Source organism: Pseudopipra pipra, chromosome 9 (assembly GCF_036250125.1).
Source record: "Pseudopipra pipra isolate bDixPip1 chromosome 9, bDixPip1.hap1, whole genome shotgun sequence".
NCBI lineage: Eukaryota > Metazoa > Chordata > Aves > Passeriformes > Pipridae > Pseudopipra > Pseudopipra pipra.
Genome location: NC_087557.1, coordinates 22,120,296 through 22,141,745, shown reverse-complemented (window position 1 = coordinate 22,141,745; position 21,450 = coordinate 22,120,296). Strand labels below are relative to the sequence as shown.

Genomic DNA, 21,450 nt, shown 5'->3' with positions numbered 1-21,450 from the left:
TCCTGGCACTCACTACTGCTTTTGGCAAAAGAAATTTACTTTCCAAAAGCATTTCTTCCGATGGGGCAGGGGAGGGGGCTGACACGGGGCCTGGACCCTCCCTCCCACGGGACCCTTTGCACAGCTGGATGAGTCCCCCCATCCCTGGTGCAGCATCCTTGAGCCGAAGGACTCGGCTCCTGCGCCGGCCGAGGTTAAACATTGTGGGAATCGGGACATTCCTGCATGCCATTAAGCGAGCAGCCCGGCTTTTGGGGGTGGGGGGAGGAATTACCACCCGCTCGCCGCCCACAAGTGTCACCCACCCGCAGGGACTCCGCGGCAGGGAGCCGATGGAGGAAAGGAAGGGGCAACCACGTGTGATGGGGTGGTGCCCGTGCACGTGTGGGCCCGCGGGGCGTAGTGACATCAGCGCACCAGTGGTGTAGTGGTATCATGCAAGATTCCCATTCTTGCGACCCGGGTTCGATTCCCGGCTGGTGCAAAAAATAGGTTGGGCCTTCTTTGATTTGTGGCATCATGTCAGGACCATTAACCTCCTGTAAATTGCCCAAAAACATCCCGGGAAAATGCTGTGTTTTTTTATGCTACGGGATGGGAGAGAGTCCGGCCCAGCATCGCCCAGCCCCCTGCCGGCACCGCTCTGAGCCCTGCGGCTCCTCGGGAATAGAGCGCAACAAGGATTTACAGGTCCTTCCCCCTTGTTGGAGTCATCTCTGATGTCTCCTCTGCTCTCTCCTTCCTCCCCCTTCAACAGGAACACCCCCTCTGTACACGGACACAGCCGGTGATCCCGCTGCTCTCAGCAGCAGGAGGAAGCGCTACTGGAAGCACTCCAGGGTGCCAGGACCGAATCAGATCTGTTCTCTACAAGGTGCAAGTTTTGGGCTATTTCTGAATATTTTTTCAATTAAATAAATAATCTTTCTGCAGATATCTACTCCTGGAGAGAGCTCCAGAGCTGGGCATCTCTCACACTCTCAGTCCAGTTCTGGTGCTGGATGTTCATGCCGAGCTCTCTCTGGGTTCCTCAGCACGTCCAGGTGTGTGTGGGACTGGAGGGCCTTTGCCACCTCCTACTATTTGGGCTCCTTCCATCCTTCCCTGGGACACAGCTTGTCCCCTAGCAAAACGGAAGGGAGTAACTGCAGGGGAAGGGAGACTGTCTCCCTCGAGATGGGGTGCCCCAGTTCTCAGTTGCCCTGAAAGTGTCCTAAGGCACCAGTGGTGTATTGTGGGACTTAGCGGCACTGATGAAGCTGAGCCAAAAATTAGGAGTGAGACTTGTCCCCACGACCAGTGTCCTGGATACTGACTCTTCCAGTGTCAGCTTGCTGTGGAGGAAAGTGGGTGACAAGTGGGGTCTGGTCTCCCCCAGTTACCCAAACCAGGGTGAGGGCACCCACTTGAGGTCTCATTAAGAAATCATAAACTGTACACATCCATAGAAAACATACTCATCCATATAAACTATATACATCCATATAAAACATACATGTCAATACAAACCATACACATCCATATGAAACATACACATCCATATAAAACATGTACATTCATATAAACATATAAGCTCCGAGAAGCTTAAAAATAACCAATAAAAAATAAATATATCCCTATTTTTCTGAAAAGCTGGGAGCAGGGACAGGACTTGCCGAAGGTCATCGGGGATATGGGGCAGTGTGGGAACCTGGTGCTGCAGGAGGGCAGAGGTGAGAAGCAGCCGGGAGAGCCACGGGAAAGCACCGAACCGCAACCCGCAAAAAGGATATTTAAGATGTGTGACGACTCTGTAAAAAATGCCCAAACAGGATTAGAGGCTTTCATGGGAATTTATCCCTGGAGTGAAGCAGTAGGAGGCACATTAAAGCGTTCAACCCTTTCTGAAATTAGTCCTTGAGCGGCTGCGCTTTGCTCGCCAGAGCCCCCAGCGATGCGCCGGGACTCGGGGTGAGCAGCGTCCCCCCCACCTCTCTCCCCGCGCCCCCGCGCCATGACCCAGAGTCCCGCGCCCCCTCCCGCGGCCCCGTTAGTGGTTAACTCGCCCGGGTGGGCCGCTGGGGCCGCCGGCCGTGGCGTGATCGCCGCCCCGCCGAGCTGAGCCCTCGCCGCGACGGGCAGAGCCGCGGCCGCCGCTGCGATCCAGGACCCGCCGGTGCGCTCCGGCACATCGGCTCCGCCGGTGCGCCCCAGGTCTCGGCTCCGCGGGTGCGCTCCGACCTCTCGGCCCCGCTCCAGCCCCTCAGCCCCGCTCCGGCCCCTCGGCCCCGCGGGTGCGTTCCGGCCCCTCGGCCCCGCGGGTGCGTTCCGTCCCCTCGGCGGTCGCGCAGCATCTCCCCACCGGCGTCGTCCCCCCGGCTCTGAGGGTCGCGGCGTCCCCCGGCTCTGCCCAGCGGGGCGCGGGATGTCCCCACGGGGACTGGTGCTGGCCGTGGTGCTGGCGCTGGCGGAGGAGCTGGGGCTGACGCTGGGGGCGGCAGAGGGGGGGGCAGCCGCCGTCGGGGGCGCCCCACCGGGACCCGCCGCTTTCCATCGCGCCGCCAAGGTGAGGAGAGAGGGATGGGGGGATAGCCACGCGTCTGTGTGTGTGTGTGTGTGTGTGTGTGTGTGTCCCAAGCCCCAGCCCGGTGCTTGTGTTCCCACAGGCGTCGTGGAGGCTGCCCGGGCGCTACGTGGTGGTGTTGCAGGAGGGCAGCAGTGGGGCCGAGGTGCGGGGCACGGCGCGACGTCTGCGAGCCCGGGCGGCTCGGCGGGGACACCTGACCGAGCTGCTGCACGTCTTCCACCTCCTGCCTGCCTTCCTGGTGAGGATGAGCGGCGACGTCCTGGACATGGTATGTGGGATGGAGGACAGGGTCGTGGTGCAGGGCAGCAGCAGGGGTAGAAACTGGTGGGGGGAAGCAGTTCCCACCTCAGGGTGAACAGGAGCTTTGCCACCACGCTGGGCACTGTATCTCCTCCCCGCAGGTGTTGAAGCTGCCACATGTGAAGTACATTGAGGAGGATGCCTATGTCTTCGCCCAGAGCATTCCCTGGAACCTGGGCAGGATCGTGCCACTACAGCCCAACTCAAGCACCTACAGCCCTCCCAGTAAGCACTGGGCTGTGAGGGGGTGACCACAGGGGTTTGGGGAAGGGTCACTGACCCCATCCCCTCTCCTGATCTTGAGGGATGGGGATAGCCCCCTGCCCCATGGTGCTGTGGGTCTGGAGTTGCATTTTGAGAGCAGGCCAGATGGCCTGGGCTGACTGCGGTGGTGGTTGCCTTTCCCCCTGGCTGCATCCCTGACAGATAAAGGTGAGCTTGTGGAGATTTATCTGCTGGACACCAGCGTGGAGAGCACCCACCGGGAGATCGAGGGTAGGGTGTTTGTGACTGGCTTCGAGAGTGTCCCTGAGGAGGACAGCACCCACTTCCACGGGCAGGTAAGCCCCGAGATGCCACATGCTGCGTTCTGGCAAGAGCATCCCCCTGCATCCACCAAATTCTGGCCAGGCTTGTGGGACTTCTCAGGACAAGGGGGAGACTTGGCTTGGGGCAAAATGCTGGGCAGGACATGCAACAGCAGGAGTTGTGGTCCTGGAAATATTGGGGCCCTCCATGTGGTCTATTTGGAGCTGCGGCTGAGCAGGGCAGGTCTCCTTTCTGGGGGAAGCAGTCTGGAGGAGCACAGGTGCATGTCAGGTATTGTTGCAAGAGGTAATCCAGGCAGGATGGAGCGGGGAGGATGGTCTGGGGTTGCAAACCTGCTTAGACACAATGGGCTGGGGCATGAAACTGGGATGCCTGCTCCAGGCCAGCAAGTGCAACAGCCATGGGACCCACGTAGCCGGGGTGCTGAATGGGCGTGACGCCGGCGTGGCCACGGGCGCCAACGTTCACAGCTTCCGAGTGCTGAACTGCCAGGGGAAGGGCACCGTCAGCAGGACCCTCATGGGTGAGTGACCCCACGCCTTGGAGAGGAGCACGTTCCCTTCTGGAGCCCCCTGCCTCGTCCCCCTCCTGCGATAGTGTCTTGTCCCTCTCAGCCCTGGAGTTCATCAAGATGAGGCTGGAGGCTCAGCCCTATGTGCCCCTGGTGGTGGTGCTGCCCTTGGCCGGTGCCCACAGCCGTGTGCTGAATGCTGGCTGTCGGCGCGTGGCTCAGGACGGGGTGGTGATTGTTGCGGCTGCTGGCAACTACAAGGACGATGCCTGTCTCTACTCACCTGCGTCTGAGCCGGAGGTACGGGCTGTGGGGGTCCCCTGAGGCTTGGGCACATGCAGGGACATGGTGCCACCTTATTCCCTCCTGTGCCAGATCAGCTGAGTGGGCTGGGGCTGTGCATCCTGTCCTGCCCGTGCTCCCCTCTGTCGCTGCCCTGGCAGGTCATCACCGTCGGTGCCACCAACAGTGAGGACCAACCTGCCTCCATCGGCATCCTGGGCACCAACTTTGGCCGCTGTGTGGACCTGTTTGCCCCAGGGGATGACATTATTGGTGCCTCCAGTGACTGCAGCACGTGCTTCACAGCACAGAGTGGGACCTCGCAGGCAGCTGCGCATGTGGCAGGTGAGCTGGGCTCTGGCGGGGGCAGGAAGGGCTGGCCTTCCACTTGCTGGTGCTGAGCACATGTCCCTGTAGGCACAGGGCATCAGGGATGCCTCAGCTGGGGACATTTTTGTGTGCCATGACGCCATGGTTTTGGCATGTTTGTCTCATTTGGGTGCTGCTGCCTGCACAGAACTCCCACATCCTGTGTGTGTGTGGGCAATGGGCTGCAGGGATGCCTTCTCCTGTCTCTCTGGAGTTATGTTGCTCAAGGGAATGTTGTGTAGATATCTGCATGTCCCCTGGTTCTCACTGCAGCCCCCTGGGCTCTTGCAGGCCTTGCTGCCATGCTGCTTAGCGCTGAACCCCAGCTGAGCCTCGCCGAGCTCCGGCAGCGCCTCTTGCACTTCTCCACCAAGAATGTCATGGACATGACGTGGTTCCCAGAGGACCAGAGGCTCCAGACACCGAACAGTGTGGCTGGGCTGCCCACACAGCTGGGTGCAGGTAAAGACCTTGTTGCCTGCTGTGTGCCTGGCAGAGCTCTGTCCTCATCCAGAAAAAAATGCTGGGGTGAAAGCAATAGCGTGTCGGCAGGGCATGTCCCTCTCTGAGCTGTTCTGGGGATGGCTGAACCTGGGTTTGCATGCAGAGGGTGGGGAAGATGGAGCCTAGTCTGTGCCATGGGCACTGGGTGACACTGTGGGTGTCACTGTGGGTCCACCCCACCGCTGACACCATGGGCCCCGTTGCAGAGGAGCAGCAGCTGTACTGTCGTTCGGTGTGGTCGGGGCTCACCTGGCATGCCCCGGCTGTGGCTCGCTGTGCCAGCACCGAGGAGATGCTCAGCTGCTCCAGCTTCTCCCACAGCAGCAGGCAGCTGGGGCAGCACATGGAGGTGAGCAGTGTGTGTGGAGGCAGAATTACTGCCCCTAGGGTGCCCCCCAGCCTCGAAGGCCCCAAGCACCCCAGTGACACCCTGTGCTGCCTTGGCTGCAGGACAAGGATGGGCAGAAGCACTGCGTGGCTCACAACGCTTTCCAGGGCCAGGGAGTCTACGCCATTGCCAGGTGCTGCACATGGCCCAGGGCCAAGTGCTGGATCAACACCAGCTCCTCAGCGGCTGAGGGGGCCAACTGCTCCCCACAGGACCACGTGCTGACTGGTAATGCCTGACATGGCAGGTTACAGACCCTTGAGCCTGATGGCCAAGGGTGTTTCTTCCAGAAAAACTCTGGGAGCTGGGGTTAAAGAGTGGGGGTTAAAAGTGGGTATGGGTGCTGGGGTGGAGGGAAGAAGTACATATGCTGCGTGCATGGAGGCGAGGAGGCTCAGGTCTCATTCAGGACATTCCTTGGCACCTGTGTGTGCCTGGGACGCTGCCATGGCTGCCCCATGCTGACAGCTCCTCTCCCTCTGCCAGGGTGCAGTTTCCACTCTCCCTCCATGGCACTGGGTGATGGTGGCAGACCTGTCATGGGGCTGAGGAGCAGGCCCAGCCGCTGTGCAGGCAGGAGAAAGGTAGTGGCACATGCCTTGTGCTGCCCCGCTGCCAGTCTCGAGTGCCAAGTGAAGGAACACACATCCCTGGGCTCTGAGGAGAAGGTAGGGATGGGGAACATCCCTCCACTGGGGTGTTATCCTTTTCTCTGCTTATCCCTCTGTTACCCTCATGGCTGTCCCATCCCCAGCCTTCACTAATGCCCCCAGTTGCTCACCTGTAATGGGACAGCCCACCCAGCTGGGTGACACCAGTCACATCACCCTGAGTCCTGGGGACCACCAGGAACGGGCAGGCCCCTGCCCCTTTGGTGGCCTGTGGAGGATGACCTTTTCTCCCCCTTAGGTGACGGTGTCCTGTGACGGCGGCTGGACACTGACGGGCTGTAATGCCCATTCCCAGAGCCCGGGCACCACGAGAGCCTATGCCACGGACAACACCTGCGTGGCAGCTGGTGTTCCTGGCACCAGCATGGCTGTGGCCATTGCCACTTGCTGCCGGAGCCGGCAGTAGGGACGGGCTGGTGGCTCTCCTGGCCTGGTGATTCCAGTACACCTCGGATGGGTGCTGTGCTGGACCACCCTATCCCCTGCTCAGGACCTTCCTATGGTTGAGCTGCTGTTCCCAGCATGGTCCAGGCTCCAACATGTGGCTGCTGACAACCTCTGTGTTTGGGATGCTGTGATGGTGGGGTAAAAGCTCGTCACCCTCTCACACACAGCAGGGTCGGGATCCAGGGTGGGAGCTCCCCAAGCAGGCCCTGTGCATCTGGAGCCCTGTCCCATCACTGGAGTCAACACAGAATCCTTTCCCTGCCACATGCCAGGTCCTTCTGTAAGCACCCTGACTGTACAAGCCATGCGTTGTCAGCCAACATGACAAAACTAGTACCTTTTTAAAGAAAAAAATATTGTGGTGAGGATTTCTCCTTTCTTTCCTGCTTAGTTGCTCATTAGTTGTCAGCTAACGCTGCTTAGCACCTGGAAAATCCTAGTTTAGCCATTTTGGGGCAGTTTTATAATTGCCTACTCGTGTTCCTAGGAGAATTCTTTACTTTTGAGTCAAGTGTAAGGGCTGTAGTTTAAACAGTCTGCTTGTTTAATTAGATTTTAATCTGCATTGCTACAGTCAGCTACTGCTTTGTTAGTGCTTTTTTTTGTTGTTAAGTCAAAGTTAATGATCTGCTGGTGTTATGTGTTAACAGTTTCCCTTTCAGGTCCCCAAGACACATAGAACTGGCTGTAATTCCTTTGAAAAAAAAAAAAGAAGAAAAAGCTTTCATAGCACCTTGGTTTTTACATTTGTACCTTAAATATTTATTTGGAATTTTATAAATAAACATTTTATAAATGTCTTTTTAAAATAAAACTCATAGATCAGTGCTCATATGATCCATTGTCTGACTTCATGTACATCCCCATGGGGAACCGGTCTGGAAGGGGGAGCTGGCACCCATCCAGCAGGGATGCTGCTCCCCCAAAAGAGCTCTGCTTTGTTAGTGAACCAGCCACAGGCCCCCACCTCAGATCTGATCCCTGCCTGGGGTCCAAGGTGTCCCTGGATAAGCGCTGGCACACTCAGAGGTCAGTGCAGACAGCACAGGTTCCCTCTATTGCCACAGCTGGGCGGAGCTCTGGGCAGGGACTGAGTCGTGTTGTCCCCCACACACACATACGCAAGAACAGAAGTTTGTTTTAACAACAGAGAGTAGGGCAAGAGCTTCCAGTTATGGAAACAAACATCACCCAGCTTAGAGAAAAGTGCCCTTGTGCTTGTGTTGCTGTTGTTACTAACACTGGGCTGCACTTGGGAAGTGGTGGAGCCCCACAACAAAGACAAAGCTTGGCTTGGATTGATGCACACAGCAGGGAAAGGCTGAGAAGCACCAGAAGCCATCAGAGCTGGGTCTCACTTTTCTTTCAGTGTTTAACAGTCTCCTGGTACTACAATGTATAATTTGTGTGGTGTTACCTGAGGACAGATGAAAAAAATAAAGCTTGATACCACAAGCACCAGGTTAACCTGTCAAACTTCAGGTGGTTTGGGTGTTTTCCCCATCCAAAAGCACCTTGCAGTTCTGTTGCTCCAGCTTTAATTGGCAAGAGAAGACAGACCCAGCACAAAGCACCACTTTGAAAGGTTGAAACTAATTCTAAGTTGTTAACTAAAGCTGGCAAAAGCCCAACCCTAATCTAAACATATAATTACATGTCACGAACATAATTACAACCCATAACTTCATCAGCTAAAACCTGAGTTTTGCACAAAGAGGCAGAAAACAAAAAGGGATGTCAGCCTGAGAGCTCCTGGACAGTTTTGAGACAGCAGGTGATTTTTCAGCAGACTCCTCAGGCTGTAACCTCTCAAAACATGCACCAGATATTTCAGCTCTGACTTCCCTGCAAGAGGGGAGGATCCAGCAGAAGGTGTGAGCTTGTTCCGTGCAAGATAAGCCAGATAGAATTTTCCCAGCTTAGTTTAAGCATACATAAGCCTGGTGGAAGCAAACAATATTAAAAGATTAGCTCTTGCTTAGCATCTTGTACTTGGGTAGGCAGAAAAGCCTCTCACATTCAGGAGAGCAGTGCTGATCCCAGGGATGCCATGGGCAGTCCTGGCAGCAGTTTGCAATGCCCATCCCATACCTCCAGGACTGCCAATGGAAAGCACTGGCTGGGTCATGCTGGTAAGGTAAAAGTCCTTGTCCTTAGAGCAGAGGACAAAGGCAGCTGTCAGAAGGCAGAGTGGGGATGGTAGCCCAGGCTGTAGCTCCTGGTTTCCCAGACAGGGGAGCAGGGGAATACCGGCTCCGTGGCACTGCTGCATGTCCAGCTCTGCCCCTCGCCCCCACAGAAGATGCAGGATGAGTGCACATCCAGATCAACCACAAATCTGGGATCCGACACACTAAAGCCGCTCTAATCTGCGACTGTGAGCAGGGCCAGGGTAAATCATTCTGCTAAGGTCAGGAGGAGCTGCTCAGAGATACAAATCTGACAGTACACCAGCACAAGGATACACAGCGGTACAGCTCCGGTGGCCACTCAGCTGCTTCCATTTACTCTGGACAGGAGCCAAAATGGCAATCAGGGCACCCTCTCAGGGCTTATCATCTGCAGGGCTGACCTAAGGAGTTTCAAGGTAAGAGGATCAACAAGACAGGAGCGCAGCAGTGTGTGCATGGTCTAAAGATTACACTAGTTTTCTGTGAAAGGAATAACTTTATTCCATTGACCAGGAATCCCAAGACTGTTCATCAAGACTGCCTAATTTTCCAGTGCCAAATGTCTACGCGTTAATCGGACAATATCTCCCCCAGTGCTCACAGCCAGGATGTGGCTGCTCCTCACTGAACATTTTGTAAACTGTATAAAAACATTTTCATCCAAAAAGATTGGCAGTAAAAATTACAACATAGAAATGCATCACAATTTACACAAAAACTAGTTTTTGTTGAACTCTATTTTCCAAAAAATAATCTTCAGCAGGTTCAAATGACAGCAGATGGAAACAAAAATAATTGACCAAGTATCATCTTATTGCAAATGATAACCATTGACTTTGTACAAGCGTGAGCAGAACCGTGAAAAAGTTTGTATTGGTTTCAAGTATACAGTGGTGATGAGCCATCCTGATGCAATTCCCATCAATGCTTCCCTGGGCCTGCGGGTATCGAGGATGTTGTTTCCATAGGAAATAACAGGAACCTGAAGCGACAAGTGATGCCAACCCATAGGAACATTATCAGCTTCTTCCATCACCATCACCGCTGTGTACTGACTTCTTGGGGAGATTTATGAGCCATTAACAATGTATTAGGGATGGGGGGAAGGAAGAAGGGGTGTCTGTAAGAAATGATTTATTCAAAATTAATTTAAAACATCACATTTAAAATGTCCCAGCACATTATCAGAAACATTTATAAAATGCTAACTCTGCCATGTGTCTATGAAGACATTGTTTGGAAAAGAAAGTGAGAGATCCACTACAATGCCACCCTTACTTTGCACGTGCAATTCGTGACGACGGCTCTCTTACCCCACAATAAGTTAGAAAGCTGTACAGCTGACATCAGATCTGATGGTTACTTCCAACAGTGAAATGACTGGTTACTTTCAGTATTAGTGCATAACAGTGAAAAGCTGTCTGCTGCTTCGTGTTTCGGCAACAGCACGTGAAAAAGAAACAAAAAAGGCACTTTTTGGCTGGTTGTGCCTTTAACTTGGCAAATTTATCTATTCTGGAGGTACCCAGGCACTCCTTAAGATGTCCCCCATTTCTGTGCATGTTTGTTTATATAATTTCTTTAAAGTAAGGCAGAATCCATAAATAAAGGCAAAAAGCAGTGCAGAAAATGTGACAAACGCAAAATGTACAAAAGATGAAGTTAGTTGGCACAAAAGAAGCTTGTTTCCAGAGCCAGAAATCACTGAACTGCACTTAACATGGAAAACAAAACTGTGCTCAAATCATCCCAACTGGTTTCCAGTTGTTTGTGAGCAAATTAAAAGAGCTGTGATATTTTAAACGTTGCCTGGTCAAGTGAAAATATAAAGCCAATTCATTCTTTCCCCATGTTAAAATTGCTATAAAATCTGCACAGCAGTGTTCCCAGCTCACTCAAGGAATTATTCATCATATACAACCAATACCAACTTTCTCAGTAATTTCAAAGCATAAGCAAGTGATTGCAGATCCATGACTGAGACTACATTTTATTCAATATGTCTCCAAAGGTTAAAAAAATTTAATGAGTAAAACTGCAACAGAATTCCTTCTTAAAGTGCTTTTTTGTTTTAAACTACTCATTAACTTCTTTTTGTTTTTAATTCACCAACATCCTTGAATAATAAATGCTTGCATACCTAGAGAACAAAGCTTTTTTTTTTACTGCCCTTCCCAGTTGTCTGAAGGATTTTCAGAAGGGTACCAGCAAAGATGACTCATTCTAGAGCTCCTCAACCAAACCATTCCATAAGGAATCACTATCCTTATAGAGCAATCTTGCTGATCTTTCTCATCAAGAGCTTTACAAATTAGCAGGGAGACATATTAAATACAGAAGTCCTTATGTAAACCCATTCTTTAACTAATATTTTACAATGAAATGTAAGTCATCACACATCTTTACAGAAATTTGAATATTCCTATTCAATATTATCAGAAAGATTAAAAATTTGCCCTCCATACATAAGGACAGTCTGTTTGTTTTTTTTTTCCTGTATAAAAACCAAAAGAATTTTTTTTGCAGCATCACAGAAAAGCAACAGTTTTACATTCACTCATTTAATGTTCACATAAAAATTCAACCACTAGCGTTTGTGTATTTGATAAAATCTTCTTGACACACTGTTTTCGGTGTTTGGACTGTCACAAGCTACTGCAGGTGAAGATGCAGTTTTCTAGAGCATTTATTGATCTGAAGCCTTCATGGCTAAAAAATGCTTTTAGCTTTCAGGGAAACAACCTCCTCCAGCATTGCCTCTGGTCCTGTAAAGCCACTGCTCTCCCAGGCATAAGCAACACGACTCCAGTTCCAGTAGGTACCAGGCATTAAATGTTTGAGTTGATCTGTTCTTGTGTCCATAGGCATCTCCTCTATGGGTCAACATCATCAAGGTCACTTTTGGGCTCACCAATCATCATAGGAGACTCTGAGCCCTTTTGACACACACAAAAGATGGGGAGAGAAAGATACAGCACGTTACTTTTGTTGTGTGTACGGTCAGTGATGGTTCTGAGCTGAGCCCCAGGAACCAGCTGGCACAGAGCAACACAACAGAAAGTAAACTTGCCCTTATTTTACCTGCTGCAGGTGCCTCTCCCCGTTCTCGTTGGCTGGACTGCTTTCTGACCCGTTACTGCTTCCAGACTGATCCTTCTCGTTGAGCAAGGCTGTGGCATAGGCCAGCGTGTCCTGAGTAGAAAACAGCCCAAGAGTGTCAGGGGCCATGATGATCCCTTCATTTCATAATCATATTTTTTTAAAATTAGTTCTAAAACAACACAGCTGCTGTAGTGTGACAGCCGAGTCACCACAGGTAATTGTGAGTATTGACTAATATCATTCAAGGGTTATTTTTTTCAGTAACAAGCACAGGGTCTGAGCTTCTAAAGGAAGAATAGTCTTAAGTGCACTGGAATATCATAGAATCACAGAATTGTTAAGGTTGGAAAAGACCTTTAAGATCATCAAGTCCAACCCAGCACCACCACCATGTTCACCACTGAACCATGTTCTCAAGTGCCTTATCCACATGTTTTTTGAACACTTCCAGTGATGGTGACTAAAGCTGCCAAACCCAAAGATGCTAACTGGAAAGCAAGAAAGGAAATCAGCAGGTTTAACATGATCTCCTAGGACTGACACATACCTGTGCTGAAATAGTGCGCTGGAAGGTTTTGGCAGTGGATGTTTCATTGGACACGTTACTCTGTGGAGCCCAGTAATGTTCAGACATCTGCATAAAAAGCCAAGAGAGCCATAAAATTGCCATATGAGTTTTATATGTGTAAAGCCTCAGCCACTTGTGATGGTAGGTGAACTAACAAGTCTGGAACAAACTTCCTGAATCCTCCGGCAATGAGCTGGAGATCCAGGGCACAGACAAGCACACACTTTATATGCAGCCAGAACAGCCAGAGAGGTTATTGCCCCTCAGCTGAAAACTAGGAAACAACTCCCTGTATTTGCACGCACAAGTTATGGAGTTCCAGCTGAAGAGTGATGGATTCAGGGTTTACATGAGCCAGTGTAAAGTAAAAATGGGTACAGCAGGACTATCCAGACCTGTCAGCAGCAGCTGTCAGGACAGAAATGCAGCCTAGAGCTGGGATACTATGGAGTTGTACATGCAGTGCTGAGGGACCCAGCATGGCCCTGCTTGGGCCAATTCTGCCGAGTTCCAAGTTTCCAAAGTGTCCATGGATATTTACTAACGTTGGCCAACCAGCGTTAAGTTTAGAGAGAAAAACGAAAACCACATCTGTGGGAAGAAGAGTTGTACCTGTCGACAGCTGTGCTTTGTGCAAAGCTGTGATGATTCTGTAAGGAATTCACTCATTTACACATTCTCTTGCACCAACACACAGGCAAAGGAAAACTGATTTTTTAAAAACGGTGAAGCCTTGTAACACAAACACAGTGGCACCGAAGCTTCCCACATGGCAAGGAATAATCATTATGACCATTTCACATTTGGTTTTATACACTGTAAATGTATCTATGCCTGAAACACAAAGGGCTACTGAACTCTGCATTGCATCAGATCTAGCTGCATTCAAATTGTTCTTGTAAAAAAATGAAGTAGCTTGTATTTTGTCTTTAGTCATCTCAGAAAGTCATCTAGAGGATGGTGATTTCATAATTCTCGCTGTAAACAATTGACAGTTTCTCTGTTACAGTCAAATTACCTTTTTCTGTAGCCACTGCACAGCCCAACTCCAATGGTGGGAATTCTCCTTGAAATAATCTTTTGCAGTAGGGCACCTTGGGAATTGAAATTATATTCATTAGTCAGGAACAAGGCATTCTGGCTAACATAAAAAATACAAAGACCTCTCTGTCTTCGTGCTTCTGCCCTCTGTGTGCATTGTTATCATTGCAAACTCGGACTTAAACTGTACAGACCTGTTATTAACTGAATTAGCAAGAGCAATAATACCTAGCAAAAATTACACAAAGCAGTTTACTACACAGCTTCACATATTTCAGAACTATGATTAATTGGGACACATGCCAAGATCTAAACAACGAGAATTTAGGAATCATAATATTTCAAAAATCTATGACAGTTTCCTTGTGTTTATCTGGTGTTAATGCCAGGCTCCTGCTCTACAGAATGACCTTTGCATTTACAAACAGGAATTAGTGTTTGTTATCTAAGAAATCCATTCAGGTACTAACCAGTGAAGATTTCACTTCATGTTGACACATGTACTATCAAGACCTTTGAGCACCAGTAACAAAGGATAAAGCTGACCAAAAATAGAGTAGTAGGCTAATTAGTCACAGGGGGGCCTAAGGCAGGGATGAGGTTAAGCTCTCAAACCTGAATTACTCACTTCTGAGCCAAAGTAACAAGGAACTTGACACACTGGTAGCAACGACTGCTGTCCACATGGTTGCTGTGGTGCATCAAAGCTGGGGGGAAGAAACACATGGATTAAAAACCACAATTCAGCTTTCTGTGTACCAGCCAGTCTGAAAACATAACAAAGATGAAGTTTAAATTTTAAGTTGGGTGGTAGAAGTTGTTTCCACAGATGTTACCATGAGTATTTGTATTAAACACACTGCTGTACTGCTGGCAGTTTTCAGTACTTCCACAATTCTATTGGATTAAAAATAGAATTACTGCATTTTCACTTTGATCTTTCAAATGCGGTACCTGAATTTTAAACAGTCCTAATGTAGTTATTCTTCCCTATAATCCATTTTATGTTAGATAATCACTATGGTTACATTTGTCTGAAGGAAAAAAATTGTTTAAAACCCCTATAAATGAACCACATCACGAGCTTCCACCTGGATCAAAATTTGCAAAGCTAGAGGAATGTTTAAAGCTTCTTCCCACAAACAAGCATAGCAGAACTCAACAGCCATGAAACTGTTCCATGGGAGACTCGGGCAAAACCTGAGGCCATTCCTACCAGGAATTTTTCTATACTGTGAATTCCCACATCTTCTAACAAAATTCTTTGACTGAGAAGCACAAAGATTTCCATAGAGCTGCCACAATCAGATTTGCTACTCAAAAGTTGCTCTGTCCATAGCAGTCAGCAAAGAACACAGTATTGAAACCTCCAAAGCTGGCAAAAATTGCTAAGGAACTGCAAATTGCCAGTTTTAATACTGTTGAAGCAGAGCAGATGATTAAAATTACAGAACTGCTGTACTGCAAATTATGCACAAACATCCTATTAAGGACCACTAAAAACTTTTATTTGCTGATTTCCTCTCCTGGACTAAAAGTAGGCAATGTGAGGGTTGGTATTCACTGTTGTGAGGAAATTTTGAGGTAAAACTACAACTTTCACTCTCAAAACTCAGAGAAGTTCCTGAAACATAAAAATCCAATGGAATATTTACACCTCACCTCTGTAGAGGAAAAAAGGTCATGTATTGCCCAAGTTACAGGATAGAACTGGTCCAATTGGGACCAATTTATGCAGAAATCAAAACAAACACTTAGCTATTCTCTTACACTGCTGCATATTTTCTTCTATCAGTCATACATGGAAACTACTAAACAGAAGAGCACTGAAGAGAGAAATAAAGAACAAAGCTAAATATTCCTTCTCACTGAAACTGAATCCAAAATAACTGAAGGTGAAAGCCACAATCTGAAGCGGCTCCTCATCCAAACAGCTATGAAAGAGCTGCTCAAGCTGCACTAACCCATCAGAGGTGCTCTCTGAGCATTGTGTGGTTATTCTGCATTTCCCTTGCACACAAAACCTCTTCTCCTGATGCACGTGAAATAAGCTCTTATCACTTCTGGGACTTTTTGTGTTGCTTTTGAATGTTTTAGTAACTTCAGTAAAATTTCTGTATCAATGGAGAGACAACACTTTGTATGAGCAGCAACAAATGTGAGCCACCTGTCACACCATGAGGCTATGCTGCAGTTATTAGTACAAGCATCGTTCTGTGCTGAACCAGTTTCTTTTTATGGTAATTAGGATGCTGACAAAACAAAAAGATTGGCAATTTCTTGAGATATGTAGGAAATAAAAACTAATTTTTAAGGTTACAGGATTCATACAGCTCCTCTGTTATGGTAATCAAAGGTACTTCCCCCCCTCCATTATGTATACACACTGATCTGCTTCTTATTTAAATAAGTTAGCTCTCTTTCTCAGTTCAATTCCTTTCCAGTTTGCTGTCACTATAATATTCTATTGCTTATTTTAGGTTTTCTTAGGGCATTTTTTGTGGTGGTGGCTAAATCAAATGTGCCGAATTGCTTTCCCTAAGAAGTAAAAGTTTTGGAGGATTAGAAACCAGGAGATGATACGAGCCATCACCAGCATCAGGGTCAGTAGGAAACAGGAGCGTTCACCCACTGGCTTACTTGCCTATTAATCCATTTTCAGTTTCAAAGGCAAATTTGATGCGCTCTACTTGTAATGGGTCTTCAATAACCTGTTAGGAAAGGAAAATATCAATTTAATAAGGTGCATTTGATACCTGTATCTATTCTATGGAATGGTTTTAACCACCTCAACATGAAAACCAAGTAAGACTTATTTCATGTATCACTGGATTATCAAGACAGCAATTTAAAAAATAATAAAAACACTAAACTGAAGGATTAAAAGACATGTGGATGTGGAAATTCCCAATGCAGTTCTGATGTTTTTCATTATGTTATCAACACAAAATCTACCTTGTACAAGTCTTTACCCTTCACCTACCAGTATCTCATGGAGTAACTGGAATATGTTTTTCAGTTCATGAGGTGGAGCAGTTTCCAGTTGAGTCTGCACGTAAGAAACAAAGTTACTTAGATAGTAAAATATGTTGATGACCCAAAGAATTACAAGATACCTTTACAGATTTTTGACACTTTGTTGATTTAAACAATAAAAGCCTACAAATAACCCAAAGCCACCAACACCCCTCAAAACCCAACAAACTGCACTTATTGCTCTGCAGAGCCCACTGCCCTTATAACCCACAAGACACAGGATGACTAAAGCCTAGAAGCAACACTTATGCAGAAGGCTTATCCTGGTTATCTCCCTACCTTGATGAAGTGTAGCACAGTAAAGGAAAAGTGCTCGTTGCAAAAGCAGCAGTACACCACCATCTCAATGAGAACGGACAGTGATCCCGTCAGCTCTCGCAGCGCGTACATCACCTAAGGGAAATGAAAACCATTTCAGACACAGACATACAATTGTTTTTAAGAAAATCAGTTTGTAAGAGAACGTTAGCCTTTCCAAGAAGGATGCAGCTTTTTCTCCCAGCACCTGCATGGCCCAGGAGTCTGAATAGCACTCCTTCAGTTCCTGCTGCCCACCTTCAAGGGGCTGGTCAAGCATGATCCATTCAGTCAGAGCAACTCAAGTCATCACCTCCATTTGACATGATAATGGGCTGCACAGGTACTTGCAAACAGTGCATAAACTCTCAATACAGACCCCTAAGTTTAGGGATATGTTAGAATAAGAAGAGGTCAAGAAACCAAAGGTGCTTTCTCTTCTAGATTCAAAATAATAACCACATACACCCCAGCTGGCTGATTTTTAATGTTTAGTGTTTTCCATGCAGAGATGCATCAAAGAAATCACCATCAGACCAGCTACTAGGCTCAAGCAGGGCAGAATTTAGAACAGATACCTCCATTAAGTAGGGTTTTCCCTCAGACAGGAATAACAAGGCTTCTACTTCTTCATGGAGCGGCAAAAGCGGCCCTGAAGCGGTGATGCTTAGAGGCAGACGCTGCTTAAAGAGACCAGGAGCTATAATAGCAAATACAAAAACAATCCACTAATAGATTAGTTTGTTCTAACACATCTTGAAGACACTGCTGCTCATCTGGCACCATGTAATCCCTAATCTCAACACTCATCTCAGCTAGTTTATAGCTTGTACGTTACCACTCCGAGTAACAATCTCTTGCATGCTGAAGTGTCATTTGCTTTAGTGACAACAGGCAAAAGAACTGCAGGAAGGTCAAAGCAAAATGTTCATAGAGAACTATCAGTACTCTGAGCTTTACTTTTACTCTTAATCACTGTTGCACATTCAATATTTTCAGAATGTTTATAATTCTCCCGTTATTTTCTGATTTTTGACTGCTTTCGACCCTAGACAGAAATTAAGTTATTCTTTTAAAAAGATAACTTCCAATTCCTCCTTCAGGAAACTGAAGATTTTCACTTACTCCTTTATTATCTTTGTTTGGATATTTCTGCCTCTTGTAAGAAATAACTAGGAAAGGTTTAATTGTGTGTTATTCAGTAGCTCAGTCTAAATACTCCCCTTCAGATTAGCAAAAGGCATCACAAATCTAAGCAAAATACAGCCTGTTAGGCTGTGAGTCTGTTCAGCCAGCAACACAGCTTGATTCGCTCACATGAGGAAAGACTTTTTAGGCATACAGGGGAGGGAAGAAGGCACAATAAATATCAAGATTTCTGCACCCCACATACCCTCTGAGTGCCTGTAATACTCTCAATACATTTACAGCAAAATAAAAAGTAATCAAATGTATGCTAACCACTACTGCCTAAAATTCAAAGGTTTTGTATTTTTCTCACTGATATAAAGTTACTCCCAGTCAAAGTAACTGAAATGCAAAGTCACAAAGACAAAAACATAATTCTTACCAACATTTCTTTGTGAGGAGACGTCAGAGTGCAAAACAAGTAGTGCTACAGTGTTGTGAAGATATCCAAACTCACGTGCCTGTGCTGAACTCCACCTGCGATTCTGCTTGAGCCAAAGAGAGATTAAATTAACTTTGGTTGATTTAACCAACTTTGTTAAACCAAAACAATGGTCTTATAGTGCCCCACCATGGTCTAATACTCTGGAGTGGGTAAAAACTTTTATATTATCAAAAACATGAGGCTCATTTCTTCCAGAACAGCTATTTCCATGCTAACCACACATAGGTAGACTAAGACTTGCATGACGTTTATAGAATAATCCAAGGATTAGTCTATTTGACCAAATGAAAATTATTTATTAATAATTTGAGCATCATAAACATGGGGATGGACAAAGTACAGCACAAGACAACTTTACCTGATTACTCTGCCGGTTGGGGCCAAGAAGGAAGTTGATCATGTGCCTCAGAGCAGAGTGCCTGAGAAGAAGACTGCTAGCCCTTATTCCCTGCTGTTTAGACAACAAAAACAAGTTACCTTCCTCTGCAGGTAAAGGATTAGTGCTCAGAGGAACAAAAGTAAAATGCACTAGGCTAAAACCTGCATTTTCCACTCTAAAAACCCCATAATATCTCAATAAGGTAAACCACTAAAGAGCTGTCTCATTATACAGAGAACATATATATATCAGACCAGAATCAGCAAATGCAAAATACATGTCATATCAGAAAAAAAAAAAAAGGAACAGAGAGAAACCATACTGTGGTGAGCAGTACATTCTAGTCAGTTATTCTGCTTCCTATGGGACAAAAATCCTGGATGCTAGGTTTTTCTTTTAGTATATATACATATATATATATTTAAGAACAGCCCCAAACAATCCTTCAAAACAGAACCCCAAATTTCAGACTCTGGAAATTACATTTTCCATTGGTATACTTTGCTGGTATATTTTTGTGTGATTTTATCCTAATCCACTATTCAAAGCCATTTACTTAGAAAGAATACCATAATAAAAGTTCTGAGAGAGTTTCACTGTGCTGCTAAACCTACTATGAATAAGGATCACTAGCTGTTTTACTATTGTCCTTTAAAATTCAAATAAGCATAAAAAACCCCAATAGTTTCTTACCTTCTGTACGAAGTTATTGAATAGCAAAAAGTACTGAGCACAGTTTTTACAGTTTTCAGGTACATCTTTATCCAGTAGAGCAAGTAGCACCTCCAATAATTGATGTAGAGTTTTTAACTGTGAAGAAAAAAAATATTAATTTGAATGTAAAGAGCTGTCTACTGCTTAAAAATAAAGTGTTTTACATATCAGACTTTCTAATAGAAAATTAAACCTTTAACAATAACCACACTCGTATCTCTGGAACAAGATAATTCAGTTACTACTGCTATAGCCTCACTGAGTGAGGAAGGAGTTAAAAATTAAGCTGAGATCAGAATCAGAGAAAGAAAATAGATGTTAAGAAAAGACTAACTCCAAACTATTAAAAGAATATGTGACAGCAGTTCAAAAGACAAGCTGAAATCAGAGACAATTGTTTATAAGTAATACTTTGAACTTAAAATTTTGAAAGTTACAGCACTATGTCACCTCCTTGGGTAGGAACAGATGAGCATTAACTTACTCCAGAAAATGAAGAGCAACAAGCACGACCAAGACAAAAGGCTTTCACCTTGTCACTCACAACTCAAACAGCTCTGTCTGCAAACACAGCAAGAGCCAGCAGGCAGAGATAACCAAGAGGATTGCTGGGGATGAGGTGACACTCACTAACCTTCTCCTGATAAAGCAAGGCACTGTCGAGAGTTTTTTCAAGGATAGTGGCTACAGCAACTCGCACCTCTCTGACGCTGCATTCCAGGAGGAAAGTCCTGGAAGATAAAAGGTGAAGCTGCAAAGAGAGCTGGAATCAATGTGTACACACGGTTGCTATGCTTAAGTGTGATATTTATTATTTATCATTTTAACAGTCCAGATACTCCTGGGGATAATTTTTAACTTATTTTTCTGCATGTCACTATAAGCCCTATAATATCACTTGATATTTATTCATTCAAGTAACAAAAAAATCTCTAAAAGCTCTCACGGGATCCTGTTTTTCAATGCAACTTCAAAGATAATATTTTCTTTACAATGACTCATCTCTCTAAGTGTGTCAGATCTCCAAAAATTTGTCTTAGGTATTTTCAAAACACCTATTAGCTCATTGTTAGCTTGGTAAGAAAAATTCTTTTCAATTCATCTGTGATCTTAGGTATTTAACTTACCTTACCCCAAACACTTTCACCATGTTCTCCTTTCCCACTACTTGCAGGACTGACTAGGCAAACAAACACATTCCAAGGCGTTCCTTGAAGAATTAAACACCTGCATCCTCCACCACATACATCGTGTCATTTTATTAGATTTTCAGAATTACTCAGAAAGCCTCACAATCAGAGAAAATACTAGAAATAACCCCCTAGAGTGTCTGTTTAAAGAATGTGCATAGTCGACTCTTTGGGAATACATCAGAATAGGCCAGATCACATTATTAGGAAGCTTTTTCCATACATGAGACACAAAACATCCAAGACAGAACTACCAGTACTTACTTTACAAGCTCCCGGCCCTCTGGCCCGACAAAATATTCAACTAACCACTGACAAGCATCAATGCTTTTGGAGAGCAGTGCATCTATGGTGGCAATCCATTCTTCTGTATCAGCCCTTTAACAAAACAGGGACAACTGTCGGTAACCAAAGAGAAAAAAAAGACCTCAAAAGACAAAAAACACCTCCAAAACCTAAACCATGTTTCTTGTTTGCCAAATAGAAAGAATTTTTACTTGAACATACATTAGATAGTTTAAGACAACACCACTTGGAGAAGTATTTTAGAACAAACTTGCTGGTTTTTAAACCCATTAAAGCCTTTCTATGACCAACACACTACCACTGAAATAATGGGCAGCAAACTGTCAAAAACATGACCTTCTCCCAGATTTCTTTGTGATGGAATTCCAGTGCAAAGCAGGAATGTACTGCTGCTCCCGTGAACCTGCAGCATGTCAAGGTGCTGTA

The 21,450-nt window shown here is 46.4% G+C and overlaps 2 protein-coding genes and 1 non-coding gene across 6 annotated transcripts in view; 2 read left to right on the top strand and 1 right to left on the bottom strand.

Moving 5' to 3' along the window:
- The first annotated feature begins 413 nt into the window (after nucleotides 1-413).
- On the top strand, nucleotides 414-484 carry TRNAG-CCC (transfer RNA glycine (anticodon CCC)). Its single transcript has one exon. It is a non-coding gene; the product is annotated as a tRNA-Gly (tRNA).
- A 1,412-nt stretch (nucleotides 485-1,896) lies between these two features.
- PCSK9 (proprotein convertase subtilisin/kexin type 9) lies at nucleotides 1,897-7,424 on the top strand. Its single transcript, XM_064665146.1, has 12 exons — nucleotides 1,897-2,545; nucleotides 2,646-2,834; nucleotides 2,968-3,091; nucleotides 3,293-3,426; nucleotides 3,797-3,938; nucleotides 4,030-4,226; nucleotides 4,370-4,553; nucleotides 4,869-5,039; nucleotides 5,288-5,430; nucleotides 5,532-5,697; nucleotides 5,956-6,137; nucleotides 6,379-7,424. The coding sequence occupies exons 1-12, from the start codon at nucleotides 2,405-2,407 to the stop codon at nucleotides 6,544-6,546; spliced, it is 1,941 nt and encodes a 646-aa protein (XP_064521216.1). The 5' UTR covers nucleotides 1,897-2,404; the 3' UTR covers nucleotides 6,547-7,424.
- A 1,810-nt stretch (nucleotides 7,425-9,234) lies between these two features.
- The window catches only part of USP24 (ubiquitin specific peptidase 24), a 62,858-nt gene continuing 50,642 nt past the window's right edge, over nucleotides 9,235-21,450 (bottom strand). For 2 of the 4 annotated variants that reach the window (XR_010432809.1, XR_010432810.1), the window contains 14 exons: nucleotides 20,983-21,096; nucleotides 20,163-20,259; nucleotides 19,508-19,624; nucleotides 18,794-18,886; nucleotides 18,373-18,475; nucleotides 17,381-17,502; nucleotides 16,785-16,898; nucleotides 16,453-16,518; nucleotides 16,110-16,180; nucleotides 14,098-14,176; nucleotides 13,447-13,522; nucleotides 12,408-12,494; nucleotides 11,840-11,950; nucleotides 9,235-11,694 (listed from right to left, as the gene is read on the bottom strand). Coding sequence is in view for 2 of the 4 variants with exons in the window: in XM_064665144.1 (XP_064521214.1) it covers nucleotides 11,632-11,694; nucleotides 11,840-11,950; nucleotides 12,408-12,494; nucleotides 13,447-13,522; nucleotides 14,098-14,176; nucleotides 16,114-16,180; nucleotides 16,453-16,518; nucleotides 16,785-16,898; nucleotides 17,381-17,502; nucleotides 18,373-18,475; nucleotides 18,794-18,886; nucleotides 19,508-19,624; nucleotides 20,163-20,259; nucleotides 20,983-21,096 (1,309 nt within the window). In the remaining 2 variants the exon portion in view is untranslated. The remainder of the gene's footprint in view (nucleotides 11,695-11,839; nucleotides 11,951-12,407; nucleotides 12,495-13,446; nucleotides 13,523-14,097; nucleotides 14,177-16,109; nucleotides 16,181-16,452; nucleotides 16,519-16,784; nucleotides 16,899-17,380; nucleotides 17,503-18,372; nucleotides 18,476-18,793; nucleotides 18,887-19,507; nucleotides 19,625-20,162; nucleotides 20,260-20,982; nucleotides 21,097-21,450) is intronic. The other 2 variants (XM_064665144.1, XM_064665145.1) reach the window with 1 other exon arrangement.

Excerpts from the sequence above, each read along its gene's own strand:
- PCSK9 (XM_064665146.1), top strand. The coding sequence starts at position 2,405 with ATGTCCCCACGGGGACTGGTGCTGGCCGTGGTGCTGGCGCTGGCGGAG. Across the intron at positions 3,092-3,292 it reads AAGCACCTACAGCCCTCCCA|ATAAAGGTGAGCTTGTGGAG; the intron begins GTAAGCACTGGG and ends CATCCCTGACAG. Across the intron at positions 5,431-5,531 it reads AGCTGGGGCAGCACATGGAG|GACAAGGATGGGCAGAAGCA; the intron begins GTGAGCAGTGTG and ends CCTTGGCTGCAG.